Consider the following 22237-nt stretch of genomic DNA (forward strand, 5'->3'; position numbering starts at 1 on the left):
AAATTAGGTTGGACGAATGAAGTATATATTTACTTGAATTGTGTCCTAACATTTTTACTATTAAGTTTGATTAGATTAAACATATATATTTTCATATTATATGAAATATAATTTTATAATTAAAATATCAAATTAATATTTATCTATATTATTTTAAATAACATTCAAAATCCACCATACATACTTTATTTCCAAATAAAATAATGTAAAATTCAAAATATATATGTAATAAAATTGATAAAAATACATCTCCAGAAATAAAATATATAATATACAATATATGTAACAAAATTAATAAAAATACATAAGAATCAACAAAATTATCATTAGCTATAATATTTTTTTTATATTTCATGATAAAAATATATTCCCCCGTCCAGTTAGAAAGTATACATGTTTCTATTTTGGGACGTCCAATTACAAAGTAACCATCTCATTAAATACCCAATTTTTTCCGCAAATACCCCTATTTTACATCACATTGTATACTTATTTTGTGGACGGAGGGAGTATTATAGATTTATAAAAATTAATCAGACACTACCTTTAAATGCTATCAAAATGATAATAATAATAATAATATTCCGATAAAATAATAATAATACATGCTTATATTCCTTACACAAAACTCTCATATATACATAATTCTTTGTCAATCTATTTAGTTAGTATATATTTTATTATAATTATTTTTCAAATACAAAATATTTATTATATAGTATCCCATTATATATTATAAATATGCTCATATTTATATTTTATTTAGATTAACATCCTTACAATAATTTTACATATCATGTGAGTAAAATAATATTTATTCCAAAAAATTAAATATATATATGAAGTAGTACTTATCAAGTGATTAAAATAACGGGTTGTTATATTTTTTTTTTAAAAAAAATAATTATTATATTTATACAAGAATATAATCAATGTCAATAAACCTCCATAAAAGATATAATCATATTTACTAATTATGGGGTCAACAATTTTAGAATGGAGTATTTTAAAACAATTAAACGAAAATAATATATATATACTCTATCCGTCCCAATATAATCTTGTTTACTATTTTTATTTATGTCAAAATAATAGTTTTATTTTCATAAATTATATCTATAACTATTTTTCCGCTTTCATTATTATTATATAATTATCACAAAGACAAAAATATTTTTTATCAGTACATTTTATTCACTATCAAAATAATTTCAAGGAATAGGAGTGGAGTAGGTTTGGGGTAGGACGGGGGGCCTTCTCCCCCCAATTTTCCACGACTTATTTTTCAATTAATTTTATGAATTAAAAGTCAACGATTATTTATTTTTTTTACAAAAATATCTTTTTAAATATCAATTTTTTATTTTTCAAATTTTTTAAAATTAGAAAAATTTATATTTATAATGAGCCTCTACGTGCGTTAGGTTGATAATTTTTATTATTTAATTTTTATATTTGGAAGTGATTTAAAATATTCTATTTTATGAGAAAAATAATTTATTTTTATTTGAAATATACTGAGAATTCTTTCTTTATTTTTTCGTATATGTATGTATAAGACGATTTAATAATTCAACAGTTGTTTCATTTATATGTATAATAATACACAAACAAATAACTTTAACTATTGCTTATGTATGCAATTGACGTAATATATCTACCAAACCCACCAATTCATTATTTTTAAAAATATTTTGATAATTTGGAATAACAGTATTAACATAAATGTTGAATACAAAATTTTAAATAGATAATAGACAGATTGAGAGACATATATATATATATATATTATATTTCAAATTCCAACCACAGTCATCAATCAGCCAGTGAGTGATTCTCTCCCATCAACCAATCAGTAGTCACTGCATCTCCTATTCTATTCTATTCTATTCTGTTCCATCATCGAATCGCCATGGATTGATTGATTCAATATGATCAGCATTTACCATAGCCACAAGAACAAGATCAAACAAGAGCAAAGAACCTGAAAAACCCATCCAAGAAACAACAAATAATCACACCACACCACCCATTTTATCCCAAATTCGCCATTGATGATGGATGCTGCTTACCTGGGCTTGTCGTCTGTCTTCTTTCTTCTTCGATAGGAAGAAGAATGAATGAATGAACAATCGCCACTTCTCTCTCTCTCTCAGTCAGTCAATCCATCATCTGATACGATTCACATTAGCAAAAGGCTCTGAAGAAACTGCTGCTGCTGCTGCTGCTGTTTTCGTCTTGTTCGCCACTTCATTTGGTGCCCCAAACACATTCCAAAACCTCAATGTTTCATCCCCTGCAGCAGATGCAACAGTACACCCATCCGGGCTCTGCAAAAATCCAATCCAAATCAATTAGTCCAATCCAATCCCTCTTCTTGTGATTAATTAATCAAAAATTCAATTTTTAACTTACCTGGGCCATGAAAAGAACCCTAGAAGTATGCCCCGTGAGCTCCGCCATTTTCACCATGGATGGATACTTCCACAGCGTCAACTGATTCTGAGTAAATCCATGAGAGCTCAATATCTCCCTCTCATTCTTATTCCACACCAGTGCACACACCTGCGACCCTGTGTCCACAGAGTTCAAGCAAGCCCCCGTGATGCTATTCCAGAACTTTATACACCGATCGCCGCCGCCGCCGCCGGAGGCCAGCACATTCGCCTGAAAAGGACACCAAGCCAGCGCCTTTACCGCCGCTCTATGATCCTCCAGCCTGTGCAACCACTGCCCGCCGTTGCCCGCCATTGATTTGTCCCAAATATGCAGCACATTGTCGTTGCCGCCGCTCGCCAATTGCCGCCCCGACGCCGACCATTTGATCCCGCACACTTCTTGCTGATGGCCTCTGTACGTTTCGACAACATGGTCCCTTATTCTTACGTCGTTGTTCACGATCAGGCCGTCCATTCCTCCGGTGGTGAGTACGTGGTTGTTCCAGTCCAATGCGCCGACTCGCGCCGTGTGGCAGCCTCGCAATGTTCGGAGCAGCCGGTTGCTGGTGGAGTCCCATAGCTGGATTTCTGAATTGTTGAGGCCCACGGCTATGTGCCTGCCGTCGGGAGCCCATCGAACGCTTGTCACCGGGCCATTTTCTTCGTCGACTGTCGTGAGTTCGGATGTGTTCCCGTCGGTAGCATCCCACAAATACACAGTCCCTCCAAGAGCAATGGAGAGAACATTGCTACTGCCCCAATCTAATAAATTCAAATAGTAGTCGTCGACGAGGTCGGGGGCATCTAATGTCCTCTCTGAGGTCTGCATAAACGACACAACATATTCAGCAACATTTTAAAACCTTTTAAAGTCATTGTTTCGAAAGATAGTAATTAAGTTGCTTGAACCAACCTGTGGGATGTGCCGACGAGCTTTGGCAGGTTTAGCGTTTTGCTCAGAAGGGTACAAAATCTCGGTCGGGATGGGATCGATTGGGGTTGGTGGCTTGTTCTTGAAAGCCAGAATCCTTGTTCGGTTCATGTTGAGGGTTTCGGCGAGCAGCTTCCTGTACGCCTGGCTCGACGGAGATGATGGCATTGTAGATGGATTTTCCTTACCTTTATTGCCTTCCGTAAGCATGTAATGTGCGTAATCGAAATCCATGGCCGACCTGTTTGGGATGAACCGATCCAACTGCAGACGAATCAATGCAATTAAATGTAAGAAACAAGAATCGGTAATAAAATTGAGGAAAAGAGTGTTGGAATTATGCAACATACTAAATATGAAAGTCTCTATTATAATTAACATCTCTTTGCATATGAATTCATGGTTAAATTTGAATTAATTTATCATACAAACATCTTTTACCATTTTCCTTGTTCTGTTCTTATGAAATACATGACAAATGCATCATTTTACAGAGGATTTGTACAAACAAGATGTCATTGATAACTCCAAACTCAGAAGAGATCTCTATATAGTCAATAGAACACCAAATCTCTAATAAAATCAATTTGCAATAACAGATAGACTTACATTTTCTCGTGAACTTTTTCTACGCAGGATCTGTTCCTGAAGCGGTGATCGAGGCTTTCGTGAAGAGGCTGACGAATTAATCATTCCCCTGTCCATTACGTTACCACAGAAAAAGAAACACAAAAAGAAACAGAAAAGCAGGAAAGCGTATAATAAACCCTAACAAATATCTACAAATCAAACCGATTATCAAAATATGCACGAATTCACTGCAAAAACAACAAACGTTAGACAGATCGAGCAAACAATCGAAGCTAAAACCTGCAAAAAAGAAGAACAAGATGAAATCAAATCGAACTAATCAAACCAATAATTGAAACTGCAATATTCAACGAGAACAACAAATTTCCGAGCGGAGATTCTTGGAAAGCCCGGAATAGAGGAGAATAGAGAGATCGTTGCAGACTGATGACAATTTGGGCGAATCGGTAAGGTTTATATGCGCAGCGATTAGGGTTTTGGAGACGATTTGCGTGCGGATTTGTTTCCTTTTCGGAACACGTAACGGCTACATAGCTGGAAAGAGCCGTTGAGATACTGTTTGCCGAAATTGCCATTGGTAGCATTTGAATAACTGTAGGGACAAAATGGTAACTTCCTTTCACATGTTGGGCCGATGGGCTTAGGGTAAATAAAATCACAAAAAGTATTATTGGAATATGGAACTTACAATTAATATACAATTTTTAGTACAAAAAAAAAAATAAAATATATATATATATATATATAAAGAGGAAATTTAAAATGAAGTGAGTGTTATTTTGTATGATTTTTGTTTTATGAATACAAAAATATAATTGTAATTTTTAATGGTTATTTTCAATTATATTTGAGACTAGGAATGAAGAAGAAATTTAAAATGAAAAGTAATTGGAAAAAAGTATATTGAGAAAGATTTGGTCAAAAGGGGTTTATTGAAAAAATATTACTGTTAAAAGGAGTAAGCATATGTCCATCGGGGCTTAGATATACATATAGTTTTGATTTTTTTTTTTTTTTTTTTGTATTATTCAATAATATATATTAAATATAATTTTTTTAAAAATATTATATTAAATTATGTTTTTTTTTTCATTATTTTAAATTTTTAAAAACTTTAGAATATAATATCAAATTTTAGTTTTTTTACAAATGTTTTGCATTTTATTATTTTTTTTAATTACATTTCAAAATTATATAATTCTATTTAAACGAAATCCAAAATTTAATGATTATATTATAGAAATGAATTAATTAAAAAAAGCTGGAGTATTATATTAAATATATAAATAATTATTATATTTTTATAAGTACATACTCCCTTGTGACGTTAAAGTTTTATTTAACATTAAAAAAATATTTTTATATCTATATAATTTTTTTTATAAATATTATTATAATAGTAGTGATATAATAATTAATAATAAAAAAGGAAGGAAATAATATAACATTAAATAATATAAATTAAAAAATATTTATTATAGATAAATAAATATATTGATCTAATTATATATTCGTTTTGTCTCGTAAAATAATATCTTATGTTATATAAGACTGAAAATATAAGATTAATATAATTAAAAAATATATTAATAAAAATATTTGTTAATATAATATAATATAATTAAAATATATAATATTTTTAAAATATAAAAAAATTATTTAAAATAAAAGAAAAAAAATTTAAATAAACGACGAAAGTAAATAAATAAATAAATAAACAGATTGAGTGTGGGCTTTTCAGCCACTTAATTAAATAACCGCCACGGCCACGCGCCACCGCACATTTATTTTTAACTAATCGCGGTGGCCATGTCCGGAACCCTACTCTCTCTTTCGCCTGTGCCGCCGCCGGCGATCATTGAGACTCGCCGGAACAATATCTTTCCGGTGTTTTTTGATTCAATTTTAGACCCCGCTAGGATTCTCGTGTCGAGGAGAAGTTTAATTTTGACAATCTCTACCACTTCCCCGCTTGTAATGTCTTCATCAGCAGCCGCGCTAGCAGAAGCAGCTGCTGCACCACCAGCATCGTCGAACTCTTTTCTTTCGAGCATCGCTAATACCAAGTCTTGGTTTCAGTACTACGGCAACGGCTTCGCAATTCGTGTTCCGCCCAATTTTGAAGATATCATGGAGCCTGAGGTACGTATTTGTTCTTAAAATGTTCGTTGTTGTTGCTCATTTCCGCGTGTTTGCGTCGGTTTCATTTTATTATTTGATATCGTGGAGAGCCTGCGGTTTCTGTTTCATTCTATGTTTCTATAAATCAAATTGTGAATTTGATTTGCAGTTAGTTAGTTCCATTTGGTCTTTGCTCATGTGTTTCATCATGTGGAAGGAGTGTACTCTTCTGACATAAAAGTACTGTAATATATCAGCCAAAATCAGTGTTTGAGACATGTTGAATGCTCACAAGCACGGGGATAATTTCAACTAGTTTGAATTATCATTACCACGCCGTATAATCGAAGTGTTTGATTAACGGCGGCTGCATGATGTTCGAATCCAATAGTTGAGCTAACATAGAGATGGAGTACTAGGGCCTAATCAATCCTTATATGTTGCCATAGTGTTTTTAATTTTATGGTGATCGATATGCAAGAGCTTTTAAAAGTTAGAATATTGTATCAAGTTAATGTGTTTGTACCATATATTGAAGCGCAAAAAACTATGAAAACGATAGCTTAAATTTGTTGAAAATAAAAATTGGCCGAAAATCAGTTGAAGTGACATAAAAAATAAAAAAGATCAGCTGAACTACAAAGAAAATATGTTGAACCCCATTATTCAGTATGTCTATATTCATCATTTTAATCATTATTGGAATCATGTCTCAGATCTATTAAAGCTGTGACCAGTTCAGTATTTGAACTTATGTTTGTCGAAAAGGTATACTAGTAATGCTTGTATTTGTAGGACTTTAATGCTGGTTTGTCTCTATATGGAGATAAAGTTAAGCCAAAGACTTACGCGGCTCGATTTGCATCTCCAGATGGGTATGAATTTCAATACTCCCGCAAATTGATCTTCTAGTGTCCCTTTTGTCTAATGTATTTTTAATTAGTTAGTGAAGGGTGTGGTGTATGCAAATTTACAGCTACTTTAGGAAAAACAGGAGAAACAAAAATGTAAACCACATTTAATAATTTTGAAACTCTATGCTAACAAAAATGCTGGGCTTTTATTGACTGAACTCTGAAGAACAGTATCCATTGTAGAGTAGAAATTAGAGTCGAACATTTATGTATTAGGAGTTATGGAATTTTAGCCATTTCATGCCATTATGAAAGGCTGTTTCTATTGTTTTCGGTAAATCACCAAATCTTCCAGCGGACTTAGAATATTTTGAGTTCGTGATTTGTCTAGCAAGAGCATTTCGTAGTTTGCTACAAGGTTTCGAGCAAATTTCAACATTACTTTGTATTTGTACATTCTTCAAGACTTGACTTCCTGATGTTGCATGGTTGCAATGACTTACAGGTCTGAAGTTGTAAGTGTTATCGTTCGGCCCACTAACCAGCTTAAGATCACCTTCTTAGAGGTTTGACAATGTAATCCACTTAGGGTTCCTGTCATAGTTTAATCTGTTTGTTTTATAAAAATTCAGTTGGTTATCTAAAGTGTTGTTGTTGCTGCTGATTAATATGAATTGAGTTCATTTGAATATTTTTTTTCTTCTTCTTTCAGTCTTGAAACAATAATTACATTTATTTCCAACACAGCATGTCAAAACCACTTTTGTAACATTTTGAATATTCCCCTTTCACCCTGTACATGCCTAGCTGATTAGAATCGTGTAGAAAGTTACCTTCTTGGATGATAATGCAGCACACAATCTCATATTGCATCACTAACTAGCAACTAATTGCCTATAGTGGATGAGTCCTTCTAAAAAGCAAAATATATCGATGTTCTCAATACAATCTTGTGAGGCCAAACAGCAAGTGATTGAGATCTTAAGAAAGCACGTGTTATGATTCGTGCAGGCCAAAGATATTGCTGACTTGGGTTCACTCAAAGAAGCAACAAAAATATTTGTTCCAGGTATTTTATTATTTCATTCTCGTAGAAAAATGCTTCCAGCAGTGGTTTGTTTATTGTGCACGAACTTATAATTTATATATTAAAATCATGTATTCAGGCGGAGCAACCTTGTATTCTGCCCGCAATATCAAAGTTAAGGAAGAAGAAGGTTATAGGTATTGTTATTATTATCACATGGAAAGTTTATGATATAACCAATCGTGCGAAAATGTTCTTCCTGGTTTGGAATTTTCATCTTTGCACTCCCTTAGATCATGTCTGATGTGGAAATTTCAAAACTAAGCCTGATATTTATCTAAAGTTGGAGATTATCCTATCGTGTCCAATGTACCTAAATGTTGCTTCTTTTTTTTTGTTGTGATTCATTTTAAATTTCAGGAATTATTATTACTACGAATTTGGTCGAGACGAACAGCATGTGGCCCTCGTAGCAGCTGTGAATAGTGGAAAGGTGATAGATTTATTTATACGAATGCATGCCTTCTTGAGCCCCTTTATTAAATAAAATTTGATATTTGGGTAGGCAATTGTTGCTGGAGCTTCAGCACCCCAGAATAAATGGGAGCACGACGGCGTGCAGCTGCGCTCGGCTGCTGTGTCACTAACAGTTTTGTAAGGTGAATTTTTTGAAGTTAATTTCCTCGAAGAACATGCTTAGCTTTGTTGCTGGTTCAGTTGAGGGCAAACTATTTTTTCCTTGTAAGTAGTTGTGAAGTATGCTTCTAGTCATGCAATGTATTCGTCTCTTCTATCGCCAAACAGGTGTATATTCCGGTCTTTTTGTTCAGGACATCATCAAGATTGAAGATCGACCAACTGAGGTTTATTGTGTTGTCTCCCAATTGTACCATATCTTGAAGTTGCTTGGTATACAAGTTATGAGGGATTGTTGTTTACGTTCAAGTAACTCCTATATTTTACTTAAATCTATTTTTAAGTTCAATATATATATTAAATGTCACATCCATGGATGGTGAACATTTTGGTCTTAAAAAATAAAACATAGAAAAAAACGAAAATGTCACCGTACGTATAGTTCAATTCTCTACAAAAAATACATTTGCAGCAAAAAGCCATCACAAGAAGAGAGATTACAGAAAAATAAAATAAAAATGGCCTATCCGCCCACCCGATTCCTCGTCGTATGTGCAAAAGGTTAAGGTTATCCGACTGACTGACTGACTACTAGAAACTACTGCAAATTGTGAAAGGGGTTTTGGATCTTACAATAAATTTAAGGAAGGTATTCGAGTTTCAGTCCTTTCCTTGGCTTGGCTATGCTGCAGCCTCCTGAAGCTCCTCGAGTTCCTTCTCGGTTGCTGATATCAAGGAAGCCGATTGGATTTTCCCAGCGTGATCGAGGCGCATCAGTATCACACCTCTGCAAATTAGGCAATTCCTTTTCAGCAAAAATGAAGAGGTTCCCAACCTTAGCTAGAATTGTACTTGTCGCGCAAACAAATAGTGACATGGATGCGATGCGTATTAAAAAACAATTGTCATATAAGGGGTGAATCAATCCTTAGATGGTAAACTGAATATAATAATGCAGAGAACATGTATTCTCATCGCGATAGAATAATACCTTGCATAGCGCGATTGAATGGAGATGTCCCGTACTTTAATCCTATTCACTGTTCCACTTTGGCTGACAAGCACAACTTGCTCGTCACTTTCGCCATCTTCTGTTTAGACAGATGGTTAATGTTAATTACAACAATTTAGTTGCTATAATAATTAAAAAAATAGCCTAAAGTTAGAGGAAACAGTACCTCCTACAGAAAAACCAACCACAAACACAGCTGCCAGACGATCCTCTGGCGAAAACTGCATCACCGAAAATGATTTTCATGAAGTAGACGAAAATACTCTACAATATAGTTCTATAATCAAATGTGAACCCATCAACCGATTCTCAGTGTTTGTTTCCTAGTTATGATCAATAGCACCAACCTTGCAACCTATCAGGCCAACTCTATTTAGCACTGACATCCGGAAGCTATCAAGAGGAACTCGCTTGCCATAGCCGTTCTCGGTTATGAAAAGGAGACAAGGTCCAGTGCTGCCCCTGCCACTGCACAAAGCAAACCAGCAAAAATTATTGGATGCCTAAGCACCATACAATATGTTAAAGTATTATAATTCTTCAAAATTTACTTAGCCTGCTGTTCGTCCGAGCTTTTCTCCAACTTTTTGCCAAAAGATGCAGGTATTATGTCCATGCTTGCCATTTTAACCCCTTCTTTTAGATTCATGGCGATTCTACCTCTGGCACTCCTTCCAAGTGCTCTAATCTAAACAAACAAGAAAGCAGCAACGGAGAGATTATTTCAGTAAATGAAAAAATTCCACTCTATGGTCTGAAACACATTTAGTGCCCAGGTGAACAATACGCCATATCCAATTTTGGAACCAATGGATAGATTGTATGAAACTTTTTGGAGGCAGTTTCTAACTCTTGCGCCCAACAATAACGCCTAGAACAAGCATTAAACCCATGCAAATTCATTGTCGGGAAGAAGAGAAGCAATGGTGAAAAGACTAACTTACATTCTCGCAAGGTGACAAAATAACCATCCCCTTCTGTGAGGCCATGGCTATATATTCATCATTTGTACAACACCTCACCCATTTCAGCTCATCACCTGGAACCTGTCAATTGAATATATTGATTAGGCTATTTATATGCATCATATAATGTCTTAAGGAACAAAGGGAATGGACAGACCAGTTGAATTGCTATTTTTCCAGTTGATCTAATTGAAGAGAAAAAGTTCAAAGATACTTTCTTGATATATCCCTTCACTGTTAGCATTATTAGGTACTGGTCTTCTTCAAATTCACTAACTGGAATAATTGAAGTAATTCTCTCGCCATCAGATAGAGACAAAATCTGGATCCAAGAAAAATTCAATAGTCATTAAATTCAATAAATAATCTCAGAAGATTACATGCTAAGAACTTTGGTCAAAGGTGTGTCAGTACTTGGACTAAAGGTGTGCCAGCAGCACTCCTGCTGCATTCAGGAATTTTAAAAGCGCGAGCTGAGTAGACTGCTCCCTTGTCACTGAAACAGAAATACAAGAAGAGTAACAAGTTAATATCTCATGAATGCAAATATTCTATTGTGCAAAAATTATTTTAAAATAAAATAAAATAAAATCATCTGATTGGATATATGATTTTGCACCCATGTCCCCCACATTGACATCAAGCTCAAACTAAAATAGGAACTAATATCGAAAAAGAATTCCCCTTCCAGTAAAATCCCGATTATCTTTTGCCTCTAGCCATCTAATCAAATGCATTTCTTGCACCCTCTCAAAACCAAAAGCAATCCTTAAACTTACAATTCAGGAATACTTCCAAGCTATTAAATTAAATGAAGGAATTACATAACTCCCAAGGATAACAAGAAGTATTTTTTCCCGGATGTTCCTCATAATTCAGAAATTGCTTGTATTCTTCTATAATGCCCAATTATGAAACAGACTAAAAGCATATATCTTTTGCATAAAAGTAGACGAGGCTATGCAAATGGCTGAGTTTATGCCACAACAATAAAATCCCTGCTTTCTGTCTTCTTTTAAGTGCTGAATTTTGTAAAATAAAAGCAGGACAGTGTACACATTGACATTCGTTGCCAATTGTTTACGAAGTAGATCAAATTAGCTGAAAGAGCAATTGAATACCTGAAGTACAAGACATGATCGTGCGTACGGCATACAATGAAATCAGACATTGTGTCATTGACTCTCAATTTTCCCACTGATTTTCCAATGGTTCCACGGTGTTGAATATTGAATGTATCTGGTCTCATTCTTTTTAGATAGCCTTTTTCACTAACTGCCTGAAAGTTTAACATACATTAGCAACAATACTGCAGATAGTCAGATACTTTTTCGCTTCTGGGAATTAATAAATAACAAATCGCATACCAACAGCATCTCTTCATTGGGGATAACATCTATGTCTTCAACTTGGCCATTATCAGTTTCCTCCAGCATTGATCGCCTTGGAGTGGAAAACTTGTTTTTTATTTCAAATGCTTCTTCTTCTATCAACTACGTATTACATCACAAATAAGAAAACGATAAATACCGATAAAGACAGTAAACATTGCTTCAAATGGCATGAGCTATTTGGTTAGATGCCAAGCACAATGACCAAGTGCGACAATGAAAACAAGAAAATTAAATAAGATTAAATTACAGAAAGACTAAAAATGAAACACTGGAAAAGACAGGGAACGTGAAAGCATGTGACTTGGCCTTGACGGAATCACTCAAAGTTAACTTCCAAAACCAAAAATATAAGAAAAATAAGCTATATTGCTTTCCACTATAGGAAATATCTAACAAATGCAAGCAGCTGTATAAAGAAAAGATGAGCCAAAAAGTTTGTACTTGAAAATTTTTAATTACTATTGTGAATGTAATCAATATTACAATGAAAGAGAACACTATTGAAACAGGTGCCTAATTGAGATGTAAATGAAGCTCCACAACAAAACTACCTCAAGAATTAGCTGTTTACTTGCAAGGAGCTGCCGAAGCTTGGAAATTTGTTCCGACAAAGATTTTCCTTCACTAACAAACTTGTTTTTCTGACAAATAAAGACTAGTCAGTACGACAGGAAAACCCTGAAACATGAAGTACATATGGATGCCCAAAAAATAATGAAATACCTCAAGTGATGTTAGCTTCCTAAGACTTATATCCAGGATAGCTTCTGATTGCTTGTCAGAAAGGTTGAACTCTATAACAGAGAATAAACTTTAATACATGAGAAATTTATTAGGGATAATTCATAGCCAAGTGCAGGAATAGCCACTAGCTTTTGTTATATTCATTGTCTTATTGTTGAGAAGTTGAGCTCTACAGAATCATAAAGTCCATTGAAGTATTCAACGATTGATGCTCAACACCTCATTCCTAACAGATTAATTTCAAATCCTAGGCACAGATGTGGGCTAATTGTATTCCATAAAAGGAAATAATATTTAAAATTAACTCTTACCTTTTCGGAGATTAGCATTTGCTGACACATGACTAGGAGCTTTTCTGATTATGTCAATAACTCTGTCTAGATTATCAAGTCCTGTTATTATACCCTTTGGCCCCATAGTGCAAAAGAAGAAAATAAAGAAAACAAGTCAGTTTTCAATCAAAAGTAGGCAGACATTCTTGAAATAATAAATAGAGGTGGGGATTCCAAATGAACAAACCCTAAAATTCAGATTGTTTCAATGGGCGAAATGCCAAACTAAAAAATTCAGGTTGGGACAACACTAGTAATCCTTCATTGGTTGGTGTATCATGTTTGACTGTTTGTATGGCCTTATGAATAAACTCATTTTATGTCCAATTGCCACCCTTCACCATCGAAATGTGTAGTACATATATAGTATCATTAAATTTAATAATATATAAAATACTACACTTTTGACGATTATGTTAATTAATTATATATCAAATTAGTATTCAAAGGTGAACGCACTTACATAAGAAAATGAATCAAAAGAGAAAAAAAAAATCAAAATGGATGACTTTTAACTTTAAAAATATAAGATAGATCATGGAACACAATGACTTTTGAGTAATGTGGCTACCTCAACAATATGATAGCGGTCCTGTGCTTGTGAAAGTTTAAATTTTGCACGCCTTTCAACCACAGAGCATCTGAAGTCCAAAAATGCCTGCAAAATGAGAAGGTATGAACAAAGGGAAATTTGTTATTGACACAAATAAAATTTCAACCTAGTAGTTTACAACAATATTTCTGTTGATAGTACTGCCAAAGGTTATGAACATATATATATATATTCTTATAAAAATTATATAATTTCTAAGAGTGTTCTTTTTACCGCTTCAAATCCAAATCAATACTATACATCCTACACGTTTTCCATTAAGGGTGTGTTTGTTTGGGGATTGGATTTTAAATACACTATTCATTCCATTTTTTCCCCCCAAAATCATCAAATCAAACACCTATTTTTCATTTTTTATATTATACTAAAAATCAATTTTACATTCAAAACATCACATCAACACCTATTTATATTATATCGTACAACTATTCAAATTCAAAATTTTTACTATTCAAATCTCAACTCAAAATCCAAACCCCCAAACAAACACACCCTAAAAATATACAATTTCATCGAACAAAATATCACATCAATATACTATTTAAACCAAAATTCAAATCAACACTACATTTCAAATAAATTTCAAACTACAATCAAACAAACCCTAACTCTCACATATCTCATCACCAACTCAATGCGTGAAATCAATGGTCCAATTGCTGAACCACATGGCATTTAATTGTGGTTCAGCAGTAAAGAACACATACCATGTTTATCTAAGAACTCAATTTATAATAACAAAGCAATCAATTATATATCCAATTATAGATATCAGCAGGGATGGGATGATATTATCACCTGAAGCAATTCTTTTAATCCCATTAGCTTTGGTTGGCCATTAAGAATCCTAGAAGGGAGAAAAGAGTCAAGGAATGATGAAATGGAAAAATCTCCTACTCCTTACAAAGGGCTGATTGGTTGCAATTGAAAACATCAACCATCAACAGCAACAGACAAAAAGAAGAAGCGTGTTTCCATCAATGCAATTCAAAACTTTGGCATACATCTTTGAATAGGACATGTAATTTATATGAATATTCTATAGTACCAGACTATATAACTTCAGATATTCTCAAGCATACATTGCGTCAAAAACCACAAAATAGAATTGTTTGTTCCCAATCCAACATTGGTCTCCACTGATAACTGATTAAACCCTTCATTTTTAGCCTAAACTGGGATGTTTCAGAGAATATATATATATACCCAAAATCTAACACATAATGAGTTCTCGAAAATAACACTTGAACTGTGAAAGCAGAAAGCTGATTTATTGTACCACCATTAAATACAAAACAATAAGTACCCACAAGTCCAAACACCCCAAAGTATTGTTCAAATCCTAGGAAAGCTATTAATTAGTCAAAAAAATTGCATCATAAAAAATTCATAGTCAACCCATAATTAAATAAAAGATCATATATGATAAATTGAAAACACTAAACATATACGAATTATAACATTAATATTAACTTTCAAATTAAAAAAGAAAGAAAAATTCCTATTTTTCACAAATTGTTATATATATGTAGTTTGAAATCACTTACCCCACCATATTGCAGCTAAATGTAGACTGAAGTGCTGTTAGCCGATATAGATTATTCAAGACAATGGATGGATCCGATCCCCTTTTAAGCTGGAAAATATAAGAAAAACTTACAGCAAGGAAATATGGAGAAGTAATCAACCCAAAATATACAAAAGCCAAAAATATAATTTAGAACCAGCAATTTAAGTCAGACTTGATTTGTTTAGCAATGGAAACAAAATTCAAGAAAATTTTAGGACAAAATTACCTCAATGACTATCCGCATTCCAGATCTGTCACTTTCATCGCGTATGTCACTAATTCCTTCCAAACTCTGGAGTAAACTCAAACAGAAACGGAGTATAATATTTTGTATGTATGACTTAAAGCTTAATAAAAGACAATTTTGACATGCCCTTGAGAAGATACCTTATTCTCAACCAGTTCAGCAATTTTCTCAACAAGGGATGCTTTATTAGTCTGATATGGAATCTGTTACATTGCAAAATAAATTCAGGCTTAAAAGTAAATGATTGTGCTAATCCTGACTCAATAGGAAAGACAAAGAGAGTTGTTTATAATTGAATAGTCAAAAGTTAAAGGTGAAACCTCTTTGATGATAATTGCTGAGCGCTTGCTTTTGGAATCAAGTAACTCGATATCAGTTTTCCCTCTTATCACTACCCGTCCCCGTCCAGTTCGATATGCCTCTAAAATGCTTGAACAAGGCAAAGGATGTTTAGAACATTTCACATCACAAGGCAATTCAAATTGTGAAAATGAGCAGGTTGTGCTCAGTTTAAGATGTCATTGCGTATGATTTAAACTTTCTGCAATAATTTTATTTAAAGAGCAAGCAGCGTCAAATAGAAGGTTCGAATGGTCAACCTAAATGAAGAGGACTTTTCCAGAAGATTCCGGCCAATAATAATCATAGAAAATACTCCTTCCGTCATCCAAATCTATTTGAGTTGTCATCGAAAAAATATTTTTGTTTCCCGTTTCAGCAAAAAAGTCCATAAGTTTTTCGTATTTTTTACTATAAATAGCAAAAAGTAACAATCATTAAACACTTTTATTAAAACTCGTGCCCAAACATTTGAGCACACAATTGGATGACGAAGTGAGTGATAAAATATTAAGTGACAAATAATTGAATCCAAGAAATATTGTTCATGTCAAAGGCCAAAAAGGTAATAAGTTTCTGGATGCCCCTTCCGAAATGCAGGCTCCCGTAATAACCTAAGGACACCTACAATAATAACAAGAGCTTATGCACTAAAATGCAAACTCAATGGATTTACTAGCCCAAAGAGAGCCACCACTTCACCCCAAGCAAGTATACACAACCGGTGGTTGAGGAGCTGGCTGAGCTCTACAGCACCTACAGCACCAGTTGCCTCAACTTCAAAACAAAGATTCTATAGTAAACTCATCTTGCAATGAATAATATACATGCCAATATTTTTAATGCTTGTCAAGCACTTGATTCATTTAGACCAGCATTTATTTTAAATATCTTGAATACGAAATACATGCAGTTCCTGAAAAGAAGAGCCTAAATGGGCAAGTGTGCTAACATGCTAACATGATGCTAGATTATTAGCAAAGATACTGAAATTCAGTAGCATGGGTAGAGAAAAATATGAAGGCAGGGTTATTGACAACAATTGGCAAGACAAAATGTAATTGACAGCTCTTTAAACTGAAAATTCGTTATGATGGCTACTCCACCAGTCCACCCACAATCATCATGTATAAGAACTTGAACTTAGGGAAAGAAAATTCAGCAGAGATCAAATTTCTTTAGGACAGGCATGTTCTAAATACATGCGGTTTCAAACCATAGAACCATCCATTAAACTGGCATATCCTTCTTACAAAACCAATGGTTTGACATTTTCAATAGTTGACAGTTTTTACTTTCTACTTGACAAACTTAATCATTGATTCTTACTTTAGCTTTGAAGTAATTAACAAGAAAAATGCATCCAATAATGGTTGATCATATAGTAAACTCATCTTGCAATGAATAAAATACATGCCAATATTTTTAATGCTTGTCAAGCAGTTGATTCCTTGAAAAACAGTGGGAATGAATAACAACTTACCCAACATTGCCCATCACAATGCCTCCAGTTGGAAAGTCAGGTCCAGGCATGTACTCTAGCAGTTCTTGCAGCTGAGAAAATACATTATGTACAGGATAAGATATGTGTAAGATATCCATGCTCTCATAAAGGCTGCAATCTAGCTTACTTTGAATATTTAGATCACAAAACAAGTTTTAATAATAATAACTTCAACCACAAAAATCAAGCCATACATTTCTTAATCAATTTATTGCATGCACGGACTCCTACAGCACAAAATAACTTGATAAAATCCATATAGAAAAAAATATTATGCTTAAAACAGACAGCTTCATACCAAAAGTGGAGCAGTTTTAATAAGTTTAACTAAAGCCAGTATATTGGAAATAAAAGTAGAGATGTTTGCCTTCTTAATTTAGAATTTCTTAATTTTACAGTCAACCTACAGAAAGTAGTATTAAATGATCTCTTTGCACTGCCCACTCATTTAGAAAGTTTAAAACTTTAATAGGGAAAGGGAACCTGCTCATGTATACCCTTTAGGAAGTCTACCAATGCAAAGCTCATTTCTTTGGACCTGTTAGGTTCATGCAGAGATTTTTTTATTTTTACATTTTTTTCCCAGTTCCTTATCTTTTGGTTTACCAAGGATGAAAAACCATCCTAGCTGTTAGCTAAATTAGTTAAAGATTCACCCAAAAAAACATTATGCAGGTTACTTTACCTAAGGATAGTAAGAAATTAAGAATGCACTACTTTGTGCCAATATCAAATATAGCAAAGAGCATGATGATGTTAAAGCTGTTTCTGGACATTAAAAGGATAACAGACACAGTGGATAAAAGGCATGCAGAAAATGCTATTACACAGACAAAATAATAAAGAAGAAATTGCAGAAGTGGACGAAACAAAGTTCTAAGGACTTAGGAGGAAACTCATACAAGTAGTTCAAGAATTAGTTTATAGTTCATTCATAAGTAGTAGTAAAGTATTAAAGAAGTATACTCGACTAGTAAAAGTGATACCGTTGCTTCAGGATTGTGAATCAACACAGAGAGAGCATCTACCAACTCTCCTAGATTATGTGGAGGAATATTAGTGGCCATTCCAACCTGTAGTTCCAAACACAAACATATAATGTATGCATAGATGGTAAAAAAAAAATCATGCAATAAATGTTGAGGAATCAGAATTAGTATTTCAAGCATGCTAAAGATGGGATACACACTGCAATCCCTGAAGAACCATTCAACAGCAAGTTTGGGATGCGAGCAGGGAGTAAAGATGGTTCTTTTTGTGAGTTGTCAAAGTTAGGAGCAAAGTCAACCTGCAATATGCAACTTTCTTATTTGACATTTCCAAACAACGATATTAAAAAGGTGTCTGAAAAAGAAGGAGGGCCGCTCACAGTATCTTGTTCTAGATCTGCCAATAACATTGCCTCTGTGAGCCCCTGAATAAACAAGAAGACAACATGAATCCAGTAACATATTAATGTAGCTTAGCAATGAAGATCAGAAAAGCCATGAAATAAAATTGTCATACCTCCAGCCTACACTCTGTGTAACGCATTGCTGCAGGAGGATCCGCATCCATGGAGCCAAAATTTCCATGGCCTCGAATTAGGGGTGCACGCAAGGAGAAATCCTAGAAACATTAAATACAAATCAAAGAAAGATTTTTCTCCAAAAAAAGGTATAACCTCTATGCCTAGATGCCAAATGTGTTCCTTAATATTATAATTAGTTTCAATTCTTGTTCATTGAGGTAGGCTAGAAGATCGTGTTTTGAAATCTGAAAGAATTGAGAAATAAGGCAAGTTTAATTTCCAGGTTAGCTAAACAGTCACCATTAGCTTGACCAAACCCAGTTGCTGAATACAAGAAGCAAGGCAGCAGTTACCTCAGAATAATAATGATTCTATCATTAGGAAGTTCTATGTTATACTTTCCACAATACAAAATTATCAGTTACCATAAAATTGTACTGATTGATTAGCAATGAAAGTTAGTTTTAAATTTGGTGAAAGGCCATGCCAAAACATCTGATAGATGATTCTCGGTTGAATCTTGCGATTGAAATGATTATAGAACAGAGAGTACCTGAGCCATTCGAACCAATGAATCATAGACAGCATTGTCTCCATGTGGATGGAACTTACCAAGTACCTGCATTTAATCAAATGAAAAAAAAAAAAGAAAGAAATTTCACTTAGTATAACCCATGTATAATGATCAAGTTACAGTATGTAACAAAGAGTCAAAGATGCAATTCATAAAATCAGAGAGACAAAAGCACAAGCAAGTATTTAATATGAATAAGAGACAACCTCACCAACTACTCGTGCACATTTCTTGTAAGGTTTCTTTGATGACAGGCCTAACTCATGCATTGCATATCTATTTGACATCAATAGAAAATAATAGTATCAGCAAACTAGCAGCAACATAATTTTGTACATAAGAATAACCCGGAGCACATTTAGGGTGTGTTTGTTTGAGGGTTTGAATTTTGAGTTGGGATTTGAATAGTAAAAATTTTGAATTTGAATAGTTGTATGATGTGATATAAATAGGGGTTGATGTGATATTTTGAATGTAGAATTGATTTTTAGTATAATATAAAAAATGAAAAATAGGTGTTTGATTTGATGTTTTTGGGGGGAAAAATGGAATGAATAGTAGAAATCCAACAAAATCCTTCAAACAAACACACCCTTAATGAACACATAAGTCACATGGTGGAAATATAGAAACTTCGGGCGTTTGAAAAAACAATCATGTTCTCTGCCAGGTCATCTAAGTTTGAACAAGAAATATAGTATCATAATTAATTTGTTCTTAAACCGATAAAAGCATGTGAAATATCTATCACATCTCTCCAAAAAGATGGAAATTTACTATAATTCTCGAGCCAGAACCTATGTTTGAATCCATTCTTATAACATCAACAACACAATCTATTCAATTGAAATTTCAGCTGCATTTCCTTTTCTTTTTACTCACTCAAAACACATCTTAAAACACCTAATATATAAATATATATATAGATTAATGTAAATATGAAAATTCATAATTTAAATTCAATTTCTTTTCATGCCGACTTTACCCTGTGGCCTACACCTAAAACTAACAATTAATCCCATGTTCAATCAGGCGACCTAATCATTAGTAACACCTCACATCTTTTCATATTTACATATTCTATTCAAATCATCAAAAACACTCTCAAAACACTAAATATATGTCCGTAAACAGAAAAGTTGTGTTCTCAAGAACAGGGCCATGTCCAACTTTAACGCACTAACCTCGTGCAGAAACCTAAACACATGATAAACACCACAAAAGAACCTTTAACTTGATCCTATCCCATCTCAAAATCTGAAATCCCGACACGTTTTAGCAAATTGAATTCCAACATTACACCAAAACAAATAAATAACAAAACAGCTCACAGAATCCTGCGGTGGACTGGCTTGAGCCCATCCCTGACATCAGGCAAAGCTCGACCCATAAGCACGGACATCGCGTACGCCATGTAAGCCTCGGTGGCCTCCTTGTGCAGCTCAGAGACGACTACCCTACCGTCCCCGCCTACCGCGCCATTTCCCCCTCCATCCTTTACAGAAGCCGCACTTCCATTCTCCTCCAGTTCCTCACCGCGCTTTGCAGAAGCTCGGACCGCAGAGAGCTTCCCACGCCCGCTAGAAGCCGCGGAGGACAGAAACCGGAGCTCCGAAACGCGCCTGGCAAGCAGTACGCGGGCCGGTGGGGTGAGGGAGAATGAGAGGGAATGAGGGTGGAAACGGAGCAAGCGGAGTCCGGCGGCGAAAGCCATAGTGGGTGAACGTGGGGAGAAATGTTGTTCTACTCTACTTGGACGCCATGGAAGGGTTTTGGGAGATTTCGATAAATACTCTGAGAGTGAAAATGAAAAACCCTAAAATCGGAAATGTCGCTTATTTCGAGGGGTTCTTGCGCGCCAATCCCTCGACTTGTCCGCACGTGATTTCCACGTGCGCATTCTCTAATGTTGACGGTGTACAATTGTAAGTCGTTTAGATTGATTTTTTCATAAAGTTCTCTTTCGCTTTTGCTTTTTAAAAAAAAATATATTTTCTCCATTCCATTATGATTGATATTTTTTTATTTTTATAAAAATTATTAAATTAAAATATATTTAATAAATATAAATTAAAATTATCTATTTCTTTAAAAAAATAAATATTTTTTATATATATTCAAAATTATCAAATGGTTCGATTCTTATGAAAAGGAGGGAGTATTTATTTCAGGGTGCGAAAAAAGGCAAAACATATTTTACTATTTAAATTATAATTTTAGTTATAATAATAATAAATTAAATAAATAAGATAAAATAAAATATATATAATTTATTTATATGAAAGTTAAATATAATTGTATTTTAATTATTACTTTATATTTTTATTTTAATTAAATTTAAAATTTATAATTGAAAATATCATATTTTAAAAATATAAATTTTAATTATATAGTAGATATTTAATTTTTTAAATATATTTTTTTAATAAAAATAATTTGTAAAATAGTATTACTACATTTAAATTTAATTTAATTTTTCTAAAAAAATACAAATATAATTATACATAAAATTTAATAAATATATCTAAAATTAGTTTAGATAATTTAAAATTGCAATTAGCTTATAGCTGATTCAATTAGCAGTGAACTGATTCAGTTAGCTAGTTTGACTAGCTGATTCGATTAGTTATTTGTATTAAAATATTTGGTAAAACAACTGTTTGATATTAGCTGTTTATACGTATTGAGGACATTTCTATTTTATTCTTATTTCTAATATATTCAATTATGTTTTTTTTTTAATCTAGAATGTTTAATTTTTTTTGTTATTAGTTATTGAAAATTGTAAAAGTGTTATAAAAGTATTTATTTTTATTACAGTTAGATTTAAAAAAT

At 33.4% G+C, this 22237-nt stretch overlaps 3 protein-coding genes across 9 annotated transcripts; 1 reads left to right on the top strand and 2 right to left on the bottom strand.

Moving 5' to 3' along the window:
• Window positions 1-1717: 1717 nt before the first annotated feature.
• LOC127244543 (cell division cycle 20.2, cofactor of APC complex-like) lies at window positions 1718-4439 on the bottom strand. 2 transcript variants are annotated; one of them, XR_007837231.1, is made up of 5 exons: window positions 3979-4439; window positions 3352-3633; window positions 2416-3261; window positions 2073-2330; window positions 1721-1984 (listed from the first exon to the last, which is right to left on the bottom strand). XR_007837231.1 is itself a non-coding variant. In XM_051265118.1 (4 exons), exons 1-4 carry the CDS (start codon window positions 4072-4074, stop codon window positions 2169-2171), a joined length of 1386 nt encoding a protein of 461 aa, XP_051121075.1. In that variant the 5' UTR covers window positions 4075-4439; the 3' UTR covers window positions 1718-2168. The 2 variants fall into 2 exon arrangements, 1 of the variants encoding a protein (XP_051121075.1); XM_051265118.1 differs by having other exon boundaries at window positions 1718-2330.
• A 1278-nt stretch (window positions 4440-5717) lies between these two features.
• Window positions 5718-8907, top strand: LOC127244578 (uncharacterized). 3 transcript variants are annotated; one of them, XM_051265152.1, is made up of 8 exons: window positions 5718-6102; window positions 6877-6956; window positions 7441-7501; window positions 7947-8004; window positions 8102-8159; window positions 8383-8455; window positions 8528-8621; window positions 8767-8907. In XM_051265152.1, the coding sequence occupies exons 1-7, from the start codon at window positions 5770-5772 to the stop codon at window positions 8618-8620; spliced, it is 756 nt and encodes a 251-aa protein (XP_051121109.1). In that variant the 5' UTR covers window positions 5718-5769; the 3' UTR covers window position 8621; window positions 8767-8907. The 3 variants fall into 3 exon arrangements, with proteins under 3 accessions (XP_051121109.1, XP_051121115.1, XP_051121117.1); XM_051265158.1 differs by having other exon boundaries at window positions 8793-8907; XM_051265160.1 differs by lacking the exons at window positions 6877-6956; window positions 7441-7501 and having other exon boundaries at window positions 8528-8907.
• A 100-nt stretch (window positions 8908-9007) lies between these two features.
• LOC127244551 (DNA gyrase subunit A, chloroplastic/mitochondrial) lies at window positions 9008-21218 on the bottom strand. 4 transcript variants are annotated; one of them, XM_051265137.1, is made up of 27 exons: window positions 20734-21218; window positions 19609-19678; window positions 19382-19447; window positions 18825-18926; window positions 18688-18732; window positions 18508-18606; window positions 18305-18391; window positions 17298-17368; window positions 15796-15904; window positions 15616-15678; window positions 15455-15520; window positions 15206-15294; window positions 14457-14505; window positions 13617-13703; window positions 13025-13118; window positions 12693-12763; window positions 12521-12610; window positions 11943-12068; window positions 11697-11854; window positions 10990-11071; window positions 10733-10897; window positions 10555-10656; window positions 10162-10298; window positions 9958-10078; window positions 9777-9831; window positions 9590-9686; window positions 9008-9385 (listed from the first exon to the last, which is right to left on the bottom strand). In XM_051265137.1, exons 1-27 carry the CDS (start codon window positions 21114-21116, stop codon window positions 9280-9282), a joined length of 2790 nt encoding a protein of 929 aa, XP_051121094.1. In that variant the 5' UTR covers window positions 21117-21218; the 3' UTR covers window positions 9008-9279. The 4 variants fall into 4 exon arrangements, with proteins under 4 accessions (XP_051121094.1, XP_051121086.1, XP_051121102.1 ...); XM_051265129.1 differs by having other exon boundaries at window positions 9590-9689; XM_051265145.1 differs by having other exon boundaries at window positions 9590-9689; window positions 19614-19678; window positions 20734-20774.
• Window positions 21219-22237: the final 1019 nt, after the last annotated feature.

Source organism: Andrographis paniculata, unplaced genomic scaffold (assembly GCF_009805555.1).
Source record: "Andrographis paniculata isolate CXL003 unplaced genomic scaffold, ASM980555v1 Contig10END, whole genome shotgun sequence".
Taxonomy (NCBI): domain Eukaryota; kingdom Viridiplantae; phylum Streptophyta; class Magnoliopsida; order Lamiales; family Acanthaceae; genus Andrographis; species Andrographis paniculata.

Coding starts and splice junctions, on each gene's coding strand:
- LOC127244551 (XM_051265129.1), bottom strand. CDS start 21,116: ATGGCTTTCGCCGCCGGACTCCGCTTGCTCCGTTTCCACCCTCATTCC. Junction 15,905..17,297: donor ATTGTGATGGGCAATGTTGG/GTAAGTTGTTAT, acceptor GCCTTGTTCAAG/CATTTTAGAGGCATATCGAA. Junction 10,657..10,732: donor GAAAAATAGCAATTCAACTG/GTCTGTCCATTC, acceptor TTCAATTGACAG/GTTCCAGGTGATGAGCTGAA.
- LOC127244543 (XM_051265118.1), bottom strand. CDS start 4,074: ATGGACAGGGGAATGATTAATTCGTCAGCCTCTTCACGAAAGCCTCGA. Junction 3,634..3,978: donor GAAAAAGTTCACGAGAAAAT/GTAAGTCTATCT, acceptor ATTCGTCTGCAG/TTGGATCGGTTCATCCCAAA. Junction 3,262..3,351: donor CTCGTCGGCACATCCCACAG/GTTGGTTCAAGC, acceptor TCGTTTATGCAG/ACCTCAGAGAGGACATTAGA.
- LOC127244578 (XM_051265152.1), top strand. CDS start 5,770: ATGTCCGGAACCCTACTCTCTCTTTCGCCTGTGCCGCCGCCGGCGATC. Junction 8,160..8,382: donor AAGGAAGAAGAAGGTTATAG/GTATTGTTATTA, acceptor TTTAAATTTCAG/GAATTATTATTACTACGAAT. Junction 8,456..8,527: donor CAGCTGTGAATAGTGGAAAG/GTGATAGATTTA, acceptor ATATTTGGGTAG/GCAATTGTTGCTGGAGCTTC.